The following is a 13,110-nucleotide window of genomic DNA, read 5'->3' on the forward strand; positions in this document are numbered from 1 at the left end:
AGGCGTGCACCTTGTTAAATCCTACACCCCACACATGGAGTCATAAATTTCAGGCTGCCGAAAGCGTGACGGAAATGGTCCCAGCAAGTATAAAGTCACCTAAAGCGCTCCATTAATCACCATCTAGATCCACACTCTAAAAATGGCAACACATTATCCATCCATCTATCTATCTATCTATCTATCTATCTATCTATCTATCTATCTATCTATCTATCTATCTATCTATCTATCTATCTATCTGTCTGTCTGTCTGTCTGTCTGTCTGTCTGTCTGTCTATCAATCTATCTATCTATAATCTATCTACACATATACAATATATATACATAAAAATGAACCTAGATTCAAAGGACTCTCTCAAGATGCAAGATGTGGCCAAGAGGCTTGTTCTAAATCATTTGGTTGGAGTCCTGTTATCAATGGGCCAAGTGTCTTACCACAGGGTAAGAGGGTGGAAATGAGGATACCCCCCAAACTAAACCGCCGCCTTAGTAGTTTATATAATTTATGAAGTGCTCAAATACCAATAGGCATTCGTGACACTGACGCTTACAATAAATATCCTGATGGCACTTCCTCAGAATTTAAACAAGAAGGTCCTCATTTTGTCCCTAAATTCTAGACACTTGGAAAGGAACCAACGGTAAGGGGTTCCAGACTGTGGTTACTTGATAATAGAAGGCTCTGGTACATTGTCAGAATTTTCTGATCTTGGGTACATCAAGGAAGAATGGTCTTGACAAGCGTAAGGTTCTAGGCGGCATGTACGATTAGAACATTTGTTTAATGAAAAGAGGGTTGCGGTCATGGAATGTTTTACAACAGAAACACAGGCTTTTAAAAAAAATATATGTTTATGAATGGGGAAGTAGAGTAAAGCACGTATATGACCAGCAGTAGAGGCATGACAATACAATTTGAGAAGTACTGTAGAAATAGCATTCCTCACCAACTGCAGTTGGGAGATAGATTTGTGCTTAGGCCCGATGACAAATTAGCATAGTTTAGTTGTGCACCCACAACTGCTTGTACAATTGGATAATGAGTTATCTTGAAGGAATGGTAAGATTCTGCTAAAAAATAAGATGAAAAAGCAGTTATCAGTAACCTTGGCAATCCGAGTTCTGAAGGACATGTCAGCATTGAATACCACCTCCAGATTCCTCACCACGTTATAGGGGCAGAGGCCCATGGTGTCTGGTCATTAAACGAAGGCCAAACCATGGGATGGCCACCCAGAACCATTCCCATCCAGTCTAAGAAACAGTTGAGTGTATTTGGCCTAACACATGCAACAGAGGTGATGTGATGAGATGAGGTCTTTTAGGGCAGCCACAAAAAGCTTGAATATGGTGGGTGGGACTCAACAGGGAGCCCTGGGGACTCCAACAGAAACTTCAGTGGCTGATAACTTAAAAAGGGGCCAAAACCACAGTTTGAATTCAGTAACAATGATTGTCAAGTCAAAATAGTTTATTTCGGGCAGAGCCCATAAAACAAATAAGATTAACAAATAAATAACCATTGTAAGAAGATCAAAAGAAATTCAATATACAATAAAATGCCACCAAATATAGCATAAAATACACAGCATTAAAAAACATATACACATCAATTCATTATGAATTACATCCGACAAAACCTTCCAAGAACAGACACAATTCTGAACATCATAATGAAATAAAAGGGGAGATCCACGCACTAATTTAGTTTAAAACTTCATTTCCGCCTTTTTCCAAATTAACCATACAGCATGGAGATACCGCCTAAGCCCACAGTGGCCTGTCCCAAGTCTGTGCGCAATATCCTATGGGCCTCTCAAAAGATTCTCACCCCAAGGAAGAATGCAAGAGGGCTTATGCCAAGTCTGTTGCGTCTTTGAAAACCAAGGGCAGAAGAATAAGACATGTTCTGGGTCCTCATTTGCACAATTACAAAACTGAAATGCTACTGTCGTGGGTAAGAGAGATTTCCATTTGTATATAAATGTGTTGACTAAAAGTGTTCCCAACCTGAACTTGACAACAAGTGTGCAAGCTATGGGTGGTTGGATGTCTGCTAAGTAGGGTTCTTTCATCAGGGATGGCTTATGGGCTAAAACAATCCTCCACCATACTCCCAGACTTAGCCTTGCGATAATATTCGATAACGTTCCTCTCCCAAAAAGCCTTTTTAACTTTGCCTTTAGCGTCAGCACTAATTGAGGTAGGGTTTTTCCAATATTCTACGAAGTTAAGATCAGTAAGGTGGTACTTTAAAAACAGTTCCGAAATTCAAGAACTCACCTAAATCAAAATAGAGTTGCTTTTTAAAAGCCCTGAGGGGACTAGGTAAATAGATAGTGGTTGGATATGGGGCATTCTATAGTGGTATTGTCTCGCTTTGCAGTCAGTAATACTAAGTATTATAAGAGAAATAAAATAATGAAAAAATACAGATACTCCCTTGAGCAGAGACAGACAATGCTTGCCTTTCAAGTCTTAAGCTTCACAATTATTGTGTCTCTGAAATGGTGCATTGCAAGTGACCCCAGAGTCTTGGCTCATCTTACCTTCTACTGGTCCTGCTGTGATGTTAGCCTGCAACTCTGGCCCGTAGCCGATGGTCCTGGCTTGTACTCTGAAGCAGTAGGTCATGCCTTTGGTAAGATCTCGGACCTTCAGCCAACGCTGGGAGTTGCCTTTGATGTCCACCGTCACCACCTTGCTCACTCCTAGAGAATGCATCCATCCGGAAGACACGGAAAGAAATAAAGTAAGGAGAGGTTCTCGCAGGGAGCAGCAGAATGAAAAGCCGAGTGATCTCGAAAGCATTTCTTTCGATTAGCAGAGGACCTCAGCAGTGATAATAGCCAATTTTCAACACAGATCAGTCTAATTAGAGCTTAAGCATAATAAGTGGGGACTGACAAGGAAAAACCGCACAGCACAACTGGGAAATCACCCAGAGATTAATTACAGCAGGAAGAAATAAGGACGATGCCAGGGAGAGGCAGGAAGCACTGTGCTCTTTGGAAAGGTGTTGTGTCTAGACGCTGGTGCTGCTGCACTTCATCACCTCATCTCTTGCAGCTCGCCAGGAAATTGGAGCTCAGAGGGCATTCGGTAGAGCAGCAGCCCAGGGCGCCAGTGACAAGATCAATGGAAGCCGGTGGCTCTCAGAGAACATCTTGGCAGCGGGAACACATGCCTGCCTGTGTTCTCCTCGGGGCTCGATGCAAGTGGCTGATAAGAAATGGGCTCCAACCAACCATGAAGGCGAGGAGCAGTGCCATGTAAACTGCATAAATGCCCGTCAGATAAGGAGCCCTGGCACCTATTGATAATCGTTTTATTGACACTTATCTTTATATTTCAACATTCAGTGGTAACTCACACTGCAACATAGGGACAACCCACAACAAAAACTTAGAAAGTTAAACATTCAATGTCTGAAACTCAGAGATAGAAGGCCTTGTCGCTTTTTAGGTCGAGTCTGAGCAGCTGCTCTGTGAGGCATGCTGTATTTAGGCAGGGACTTGAAGCTCCGCCCACTCTCTGCCCACATTTCTCATTGGCTTGTGTAATTTTCCACTGTAAACTGTGGCTGTTCATTGGTCAAAAGGCTTAGTAGTCCCTCCTTAGTACCGCCTTGTATCATTTTATAACCTCCCATGGTGACACCCCGTTACGTGTGCTGTTGCTCGGTAGGCTTTAATTACAGTCTCAGAGCACTATTTTCTCAAATAGCTCTGGACACCTCCTAAAGCTTTTTAAAATTTTTATAGCACGCATTTGCAATGCAATAGGTCTCGCATTTGTGAGAGTCTAAGCTATTGGAATTGTAAATGAAAATGCCTTTTTATTTATCTGTTTTAAAAACAACACATGAATAAAAGGCATTGTCATTTTAGAGTGCCAATAGCTCATACTCTCATAAATGCGAGGCCTATTGCATTGTAAATGCTTGTTAATATATGTTTTTAATTTTAGAATTATTTTGATTCTGATTGAGGATCCAATGTAGTGCAATCTTAAATAATGACAAATAGTCTCTGTCATCTATTGTTTTTCGTTTATATCTCTTTCTGAAGTTTTTTTTAGATATATGTTGTTGATTTATTTTGCCAACTATAAAACTTATAATTTTTAAAGCATTATTTTACGTACATCGCCACATTGTGGTGCAGCAGGTTTAGAAAGATGTAATAACTAAACGATACCAAGTGTAACTTGCTTCTACATACATATCCTATAGCTATGAACATTCTATATCAAGACCAAAGAATATATGTGATCCCAGGCCCAGCTCTAGCCAGGGTAGCAACAACGTACACAGCAAGCGATTATGAAGTGTTTAGTCGACTCGCATGCGATTAGTGGGAGGAAGCTGTTATATCTATTGAAAACATCAACAATACTTCCTTGTTTCCCTGGTCTCTTCCAGTCTGTAACACCACATAAAAGAAACACAAAAGAATATAAACGTCCTATTCAGAAAAAAAAGCTGAATTGAACTTGAACCTAGTGTTGAGCAAAAGACAAGCATATATTTATCCCTCAAGTTGGGCGACGTTCCAAACTGACATTTTTCAGAATGCAAACTAAGCAGCATGGCGCCCTTCACTGGGTGGTTTGTTTTCAAGCTGTTGCTATCAGCTGTCAATCAAAAGGCATGCTGTGGAAGAAGATGGCCAATCACACGGAGCACGTACCAATCTAATATGACACAACTCAGCATGTTGGCTGAACTTTATACAGGACAAGTGATGAGACATTTACCTTAAATCAAACTACTTGACAATTATAATTAGTTGACACACGTAGTATTCTTGTGTTTCGGGTAGATATATATATGTGCATGTTTCTGCATCTATGACACGGACTGAAATAGGACCTTCATTTTCACGTTTTGTAAAGTCTTGTGAAACCACGAGCCTTCCGTTGCACATCAGTGATTTTATGTGTTATGAGAGGCGCTTTCCCATTTGCACATGCTACAGCACATTTTGCATTTTAGGATACTTAGCAGGCTAAAAAGGATCTCCACTGAAATATGAACTGACAACAAACTTTAGGAGCTTGCTTTACACCAAGCTCACGTTTTGGTGGACCCTTCTGACTTCTTAGCCAGAAAATACAAGCTGGTGGAAAGGAATTTCAGGCGTTATGTGAACTTGGCATGCCTGGCATTTCGGGACCCGAAGGGTACAAAGTCTTATGCAATGGGAATCATTGAAACCCAAGTTAAATAAGGGCTGTTCATTATTATCGATGTATGCTTGGAATAGTAGACTGTGGAATTAAACAAGAATAATAAAGGTATACAAAAAGACATTCTACCTTGGTTTTGATGCCCAGACAGACATACTTATCCAACCTCTGCTGAACCGGGGGGGCTGATGTTAGGACAAGCGCTGATTCAGGGAGTCCAGCTGTATTTGAAGGTAGACTTTACCACAACTGGCGATGTAGGACACCTGGCAACAGAGCTGAGATCATGGTGGCTGGTGTGGAACAGAGATTTACAATGATGGAGGTCCTCATATAGCTCACAGCTGGCAGAGTTGGGTGTTGGCACCCCCGATGAAAGAAGCCACCCTTGGAGGCAGGAATAAGACACACCCAGCCGCATCCCTTCCGCTGACTGCAGGAAGAGCATCATACTTGTCGGCAGCAATAGTGTAGCACAACAGACAGTAACCTTGATCAATAGGTTGCACCAGGAAGCGGTTCGGAAGCAGGACGGAGTGGTATCAAGGACTATAAAAGCTACGTAGGACTGATGGCAATGTCCTTTTTTCCACGTAAGCTCAAGAGGGACTCTGAAAGAGGAGGAAGTACAAAAATGATATCGCTCGGCAACAGGGAGCTAAAAGGAAAACCAAGACAGCCGAGCATTTCTCGTTCTGGTGCTTTGATGGAAGAGCATCCCCCCCCCCTCCCCCACAGCAACTATCCGAGCTGTCGAGAAACCTCTGAGTTGGTCTCAACAGTGGACACAACATCAACATCTCTGGCCACTGTTTAGTCTGTTTAGGCTCCTTAGTCTGCGCGGCCCACCAAATGATATCTCAATATATGATCAACTATGCTTCCAGGTTTTTTTATTTCTATGAATGATTGCTGCTGAATGACTTGGGAGTATAGACTTACCAAGGCCATAACGCTGATGAATTCCAGTAAATGTAAGTAGATCCACATGACAATGGGCATTTATGCTGTCAGGTTTAGAGAGATTTGCATGGGATTCATAAGGGGTAGCCTGTACTATCTTACTTTATTCATTCACATCCAGGAAACGAGGGGGTTGAGTAATTACATTTTGCCCCAAACTGTGCTAGAATCAGTCAGGAAAAAAGCCTTTTATTCATATGTAAATCCACAAAAATAATGTGCAGGTTTACAAAATCACTCCCTTGTGCACAAATTACCTGGTATACATGCAGCAGGGTCGAGGCCTGCCTAACACAGATCTCTGTGTACCCCACACTTCTAGTGGTGTTCAAAAAGATGTGCACCTGCTCAACTTCCTCTACAGGAGTCGTGACCTTGTGCAGGCCACGGTGAATTGCAACGCATCTGTACACCAATACTGTACAAACCACGAGCACACGGTTACAGAATTACATTTCAACCCCAAAGAGGGCTGGGAATGTGACACTTTCCATTACCCTGTACTGCAGGATTTTGACCTACATGGCTCAAAAGTGTATAGCCAAGAGCCCTAGGCACATTGCCTCTTCGCCCATGTGACCCATGATAAGCGCACCTGCTGCTTACTAGTCACAAACATCTAGGCTAGGAAAGACAGTGCAGAGCATGTGCTTCCTCCTACAAACATCTCTCCTCTGTGAATATAAAAAGGAGCAGGACAAGAAAAGAACTTGCACATCCGCGGGTAGCAAACTAAGCTCCTCGCAGATGTGCACTTGTGATTTTGTATTTGGCCGATAGTTTGTTTCCCTGTCAATGAACATGTACACATCCACGGCTACAGCTAACATCTATTGGTGATAGGCTTCAAGTACCCTGGGTGGTGCCTACAGGAACACTGGGAAATGTTTTGTTTCTCCCACATATTAATTACTCTGAATGTCTTACCGTCATTTTCACTGTCTAATGGATTTCTTTTTTTAAATTGTTTCTGCCCTTTCCACTGGGTCCTGCTGACCAGTGATGCACTGCTTACGTTTAAAGTGTTGAGACTCCCACCTTTAATGTCTGAAATTGAAACTCTAAAGTTGTAACTTGTGGAAATGTACATGGTGTTCTGCTGGATATAAAGGAAGACAATTTCACCAATCCCATTCATGACCCCAGATCAGAAAAGCATTTCCCTCCTTAAGTGACTCAACAACTTCCGCCTTGGCCTTCTGAAGCTGTGGTATTCCAACACAATAGGTAGGTTTGTTGGTGACTGCCTTGTCTATTTCAAAAACTGCTTCCTACGTCAAGCGCCCTGATAGAGTGACGTGCCCCCCAAACTGTTATAAAAGAGGTTGTGGCAATCTCAACCCAGTTCTACAAATCAATTTTGCCAATGATGACATCAACGTTTGGCTGACTCAGAGTACATCCACATCAAGGGCTATTTGAAATAAATGTACGAGCGGGCAAATGTGAGGAAAGAATTAATCGTAAAAATATGAGGTAAAAAGGAACATCGGAAAGTCCACTACGTGCAGCATTTTTCTGTCATGAAATCTCCTCCAACCATCCAATGTCTTTATAATGGTTATCACAGATGTTTGGACAACTGGCCCTGGTCTTATTTTTGCTTGATATGTATTGAAGAATAGATAAAAGGGCATCCAGCACCTTGCATGATATTTTTTTTCCAGTAAGAGAGGAGATTCCTCGGCCTGAGGCCCAGGCCTACACTCTTAAACAAAAAACAAGCAATGCCTTTAGAAAACACACCATCCGCACATGCCTTCTTGAGCTCTTCATGCACTCTTGATGGAGCAAGGACTCGTATAAAAGAGACTTGCTTTAATGCAATCTTCTCAGATAACTCGTAATACCGTAATAATTGTGTTTGTAAATACTAATAATACGTCGAAAATTCATATATTTAAGCTTAAGGGAAGCTTGCCTATGTGTACTACTAACAAGTAACCCGAGAGTGACTGAAAATGGCTGCTAACGCGGGAATCTTTACCGCGCATGCATCAACTACATCTACGTAGTAATGACGTACCTATGCTTTGGAGGGAAATCTTTGCAGCTGTGCAATCACTTTCAAAATGGCCGCTTGGAACTCACATGTTAATGCGCATGCTTATGGTGAAGTTAATGTCTGCAAATTTAATAAAATGCTAATGCGAAAGATTTATAAAAGTAAAGGGGGTTAGAGTAGAGATAGGTGGTATACAGTGAAATAATTTTATTTTGAATTTAATATGTCTCTTTCTGACTTCTTTATTAGTTTGTATTTTGGGTCTCAAGGGATGACAGATGTCCATACCCCACGTGTCCTCCGCACATATGTACTTGTAACCCGCCAGGGACCATGACGAATGAATTTGAAACTCATCCAAGGCCACGATCTCTATTTGTCCTGGGAATAGAATCATCTTCCTGACTGATGAATGAAGAAGTTATTAAATTGTATAATTTTGATCGATAAAAATGTGAACTCGGGTGGGAAATAAAGCACAGGAAAGTAAATTAAGGGGCGGGAACACAGAACAATGAGCTTAAAGAAAATTATTAAACTGAGCATGGTGTGATGATCATCTCCCCTTTTTCTGTCCAATCAGAGTTCGGAGTTTCATAAATTTGAAACATTTAGGGGTGGTACACGCCATTTGAAAGGTATAATTGAGGTAGTTTAGTTAGTCAGACACACAGCGAGACGGAGAATGCTGAGAGACCGAGATGCTGTCCGAGAATTAAAAGAATACTGAAGAAGATCCATTTCCAGACTTGGAACTTTTGAGCCAATTAATTAGAAGAAGATCGCGGAAGAATCGAGGAGGCACATAATAGAAGAAGATCGCGGAAGAATAGAGGAGGAAGATAGTGTCAGAGAGGGGTGCGAAGCAGGCGTCTTATCTAGAAGAGATCATCTATCCTGTCCCTGAAACCTGTCCTGAGCCTTTGTCACATGATCTGTCCCAGGGAAACCATTCCAATTCTTTAGCCAAGGGGTTGGTTTTCACACCATTCTAGGTAACTATAATTCTGTGTAGTATGTCATTGTACTGCTGTCTCTGTTTTCTCCCTATTCAGGTTCTGTTATCGTAATAACTTTGTTTAACGATTATTCGAATAACATTTTATTCCCTTCCTCTCCTTGGAGAAGACGGTGTTCTAACTGTATTGTGTACAAGAGTTAATCCGTTGTATATGAACAAAGTCAAGCACCACTATACAGTATAACAACCAAATGAATATGATTTTATTTCATCACGGCATTGGAGTTAATCAGTTTATATACAATATAATACAATTCATAAGTGGGTATTTTTAGAGCAAAAAGGTGCACAGAAAGGTGAGGTGGTAAGTGCATGGGAGGGATTGTGATGAAGGACAGTAGTGTGCATATATATATATACATCAATAAATTGATAATCAACTATCCAGTTTCCTGCCAAATGCATTAAATGACAAATCATAACATAATTACAGATATAAATTCTCTGTCATATATGTCTGACAATACAAAACAAGGAGAAATGTCGACGTTTCGACCCCTAAACGGAACAACCAATTTTTCGTATTGTGAACGGGGTCTTCATCAGGACCAAGGTGAAGGTAGGGGAGTGGGCACCAGTAAAAACAGATACTTTGCTTCTGGCTGTGGATATAAAAACGGGGCTGTGTACACTCTAAGATATCTTCGATGATGTTCGTGAAGTTAGGCCTAGGTTGCTCAGTAATCTGTGGCTAGGGGCTGCTGGCAGGATCAATGAACTGCTAACTCCTGGAGTTAGCTGTTTATCGATCCTGCCAGCAGCCCCTTATACACACATATGAATTGTAGTCTACTGTATATAAACTGATTAACTTCAATGCCGTGATGAAATAAAATCACATTCATTTGGTTGTTATACTGTATAGCGGTGCTTGACTTTGTTCATATACAACGGATTAACTCTTGTACACATCTATTTTCTTAAATTGCTTTCCACTGGGACATTATTTTATTGTACCATTATCTACCCAGGCCCAGTGGCTCTTTGGGTTGCCCCATTGTTGTATAGCTCCTCGTGGGGGTGGTGCTGCTGTCCTCCATGGGCCCCGTGAGAGTGCTCTTTATCAGAGATCTTTTAGGAGATGCCGCACTTGTGCATGTGGGTGTGTGGGCCTGAAAAGGATGATGCAAGTGTGTTAAAATTGCCCCACCAGTACCTTGAAATCAGTTTTATTCGTAGGTCCATGAGGTCAAAGTAAAAGAAGAATTTAGGGAAATGAGGCACCTCTTATAAATAAATATGGTAGAGGTCGAGGTATTACTCTGTTGCTCTCAGTGCCCGTGTGTGTTTGTGAAAGTGAAACCTGGTCGACATGTTTCGCGCTAAAGAAAGGTCACTAATGGAGGACCGTGTGATGTGAATTGGTGCAATAAAAATGTAGATAAAAATAGGAGCAGGAAAAAAAAAAACTATAGTTCTATGGTACCTCTATTAAGGTTGTGAGTGAGTTAAAGTACTCATGGGAACATCTCACTGGTGTTTCTGTTATTACCCCTTCATATGAATGGACTGCCTCTGCGGCGGGTTCCAGCGGTCTAGAGGAGGGTCTGGATACGCCCCTTCGCAATAGCATTGAACCCGCCCAGCCGCTTAGTGACGGCCGAATAGAGAGGCTGCGGCGCTCGAGCAAGAAGGAGCTCATGTGAGCTCTCTCTTTCCAGGCCACCACGGCGTGCCGGATTTTGGAAATCTACTGCTCTTACCTGACTCGGGATGCTGGTGTCCTGTTCGGGCAGAATGAGGTATCAGACGCGCGGAGGTCGAGCGGTGGTTCGGTTTGCCGCGTGGATTACAGGAGAAGCTGCAGGTCACTCATCGTGCGCCTCGCCTGATTCAAGTGCTGGTTTTCCTGGATGCGCAATTTTGGCTGTGCTGAAGGCAGCATTCCAGTGTGGGGTCAAACAGATGTCGACCCGAAGAGCCAAGAGCCTCAAAGTGAAAGCTGCTCTGGCTAATTCAGCTCCAGGAGACTCTGAGAGGACAGATACTTTCCCCAAAGGTAAACGGGAAACTGGTGGCCCGAAAAAGACGGCGGGGAGACTAGGGGGCGGAGGAAGTTTGAAGGAGGGTGCTGGTGCAGATTTTGGTCTTCTGCCCTCCATTACCAAACACTTTTGGTAATGGTGTTTGGTGTAGGCTGCAATTAAGGCGCCTACTCCCACGGATGCTCCTTTAACAATGACATTGTCGGATGGGAACCTAATACAACCAGGTGATTCTCAAACTGTTGCTGGGATTGCTGCTGAAACCGGGGCGGGCATAACAGATAGAGTTCAACCTAGCAACCAGGGTGGTCCTAAAAATCTTAATGGAACTATAGACTCTTTTCCAGTGCCTTCTTTGGAAGCTAATAGCATAAATACTGAGCTTGGGCTGTCTGGTGCTTCTGTCTCTGCCCCAGGGTCTGTGACTGGTGCTGTGGGTGTAGGCTCGGGAAACATTCTCGGTGCCCAGGCCCTGGCTCTGGTTCCCCACACTCCAGAAATATTTGGAGAGCACTTTTATTCAGTATCCGACGGCTCTCTAAGAGAGGACGGCGCATTTAGCTCAAGCAGTGACTGCTCCTCCAACAACAATGAGTCTGACCCCTCATTTAATATTGGAACTGTTCAGCGGCAGAAGAAACCACGTAATAAGGCTAAAAGGCGTAGCCAGCTTAGATGGGATTACTCAGATTCGCTATTGTTTTCTCCTCTGGGTGACCCAATAGCCAAAAATAGGCAAAGTGAAAGCGCTGAAATAAGTCAGATATGCACAGCAGAACCCTCTTTAATCTCAATATTGACTACTATAAAACAATTTCAAGACGAGGTTAGCAGTGACAGTCTCCTCGCTAAAGAGCCTGCCAAAAATCCGCAGGGAGGAATGTGGAAGATAAACAAGATATGCACTGACATTGGCGAGCGGGTAGCCATGGTAGAAGGCCGCACAGAAAATTTAGAAGTTGAAGTGACTTCCCTAAAGGAACAGAGTACCTCTCAAGCTGCATGCTTGATCGACGTAATGTCAAGGCTAGAGGAACAGGAAAACCAACAACATCGAAATAATCTCCGCCTTCTGGGGATCCCTGAAGGGGTTGAGGGGGATGACCCAAGACGATATAATGTGAAACTTCTGCGAGACACCTTTCCAGATTGGGCTAACTGGAACTGGGACCACGAGATCCAGAGGGCACACTGTTTCCCTTTTAATCGCAAATCACGGCAGGATGGCAGCAGCTTTAGTGATGAAAAACCCAGGGCTTTTTTGTTTTTCTTTGGGACCTTTCTCCTCAGACAGTTGGTTTATGACCAAGCCCGCCCGAACTCCCTGAAGGGGTCAAATAGAGTGCTGTTTTTCGCAAAACCTGACTTTTGTCATGCGACAGTGGAGCGGAGGTGGCGTCTTCACCAACTTATAGCTCTTTTCCAGCAACAAGGTGCCCAGGTGTTCTTTATGAACCCTGCAAGACTAAAAGTGATCATAAATGGGTCTACTCAGATCTTTTTGTCAGAGATTAAATCTGGGGAATTTTTGAAAGAAATCAAAGGGAAGAAAGGGCCAAGTTAAGCTGTATCATGTCCCTCACTCTCTTAATAAGGTTACTTGTCTTAAAACTTTGTTATCACTATAGTATTTATAGTTTATTATGCTGTAGCTACTATCTGTTACAAATGAGCAGTGATAAAAGGGCACAGGCAGGTTTATTTGAACCGGCAAGGGCACCTTAGGCGGGGTATAAGGTAATATACAGGCTGCATTTTTCTTTTTTTCTCAACTTACTAGGAAAACCTGGCATGGTCTGGTGGTGAGGGTTCGCACGAGATGACCATCACTCAGGGTTTCCCTGATTGCTCATTTTTGGGAGGGAGGGGTGGAGATGGTGATAATTGCACAGTGATGGGAGAAATGATTTATTTTTATTTTTCTGCAAGGTGTGGCTTTCATT

General features: G+C 42.7%; 1 protein-coding gene across 2 annotated transcripts in view; it reads right to left on the reverse strand.

The window, feature by feature from the left end:
- SDK1 (sidekick cell adhesion molecule 1) overlaps positions 1-13,110 on the reverse strand; it is a 2,285,003-nt gene that overhangs the window by 128,256 nt on the left and 2,143,637 nt on the right. For both annotated transcript variants that reach the window (XM_085629198.1, XM_085629197.1), the window contains one exon: positions 2,553-2,714. In XM_085629198.1, coding sequence (XP_085485324.1) covers positions 2,553-2,714 — 162 coding nt within the window. The remainder of the gene's footprint in view (positions 1-2,552; positions 2,715-13,110) is intronic.

This window comes from Triturus cristatus, chromosome 10, assembly GCF_964204655.1.
Source record: "Triturus cristatus chromosome 10, aTriCri1.1, whole genome shotgun sequence".
Lineage (NCBI taxonomy): Eukaryota > Metazoa > Chordata > Amphibia > Caudata > Salamandridae > Triturus > Triturus cristatus.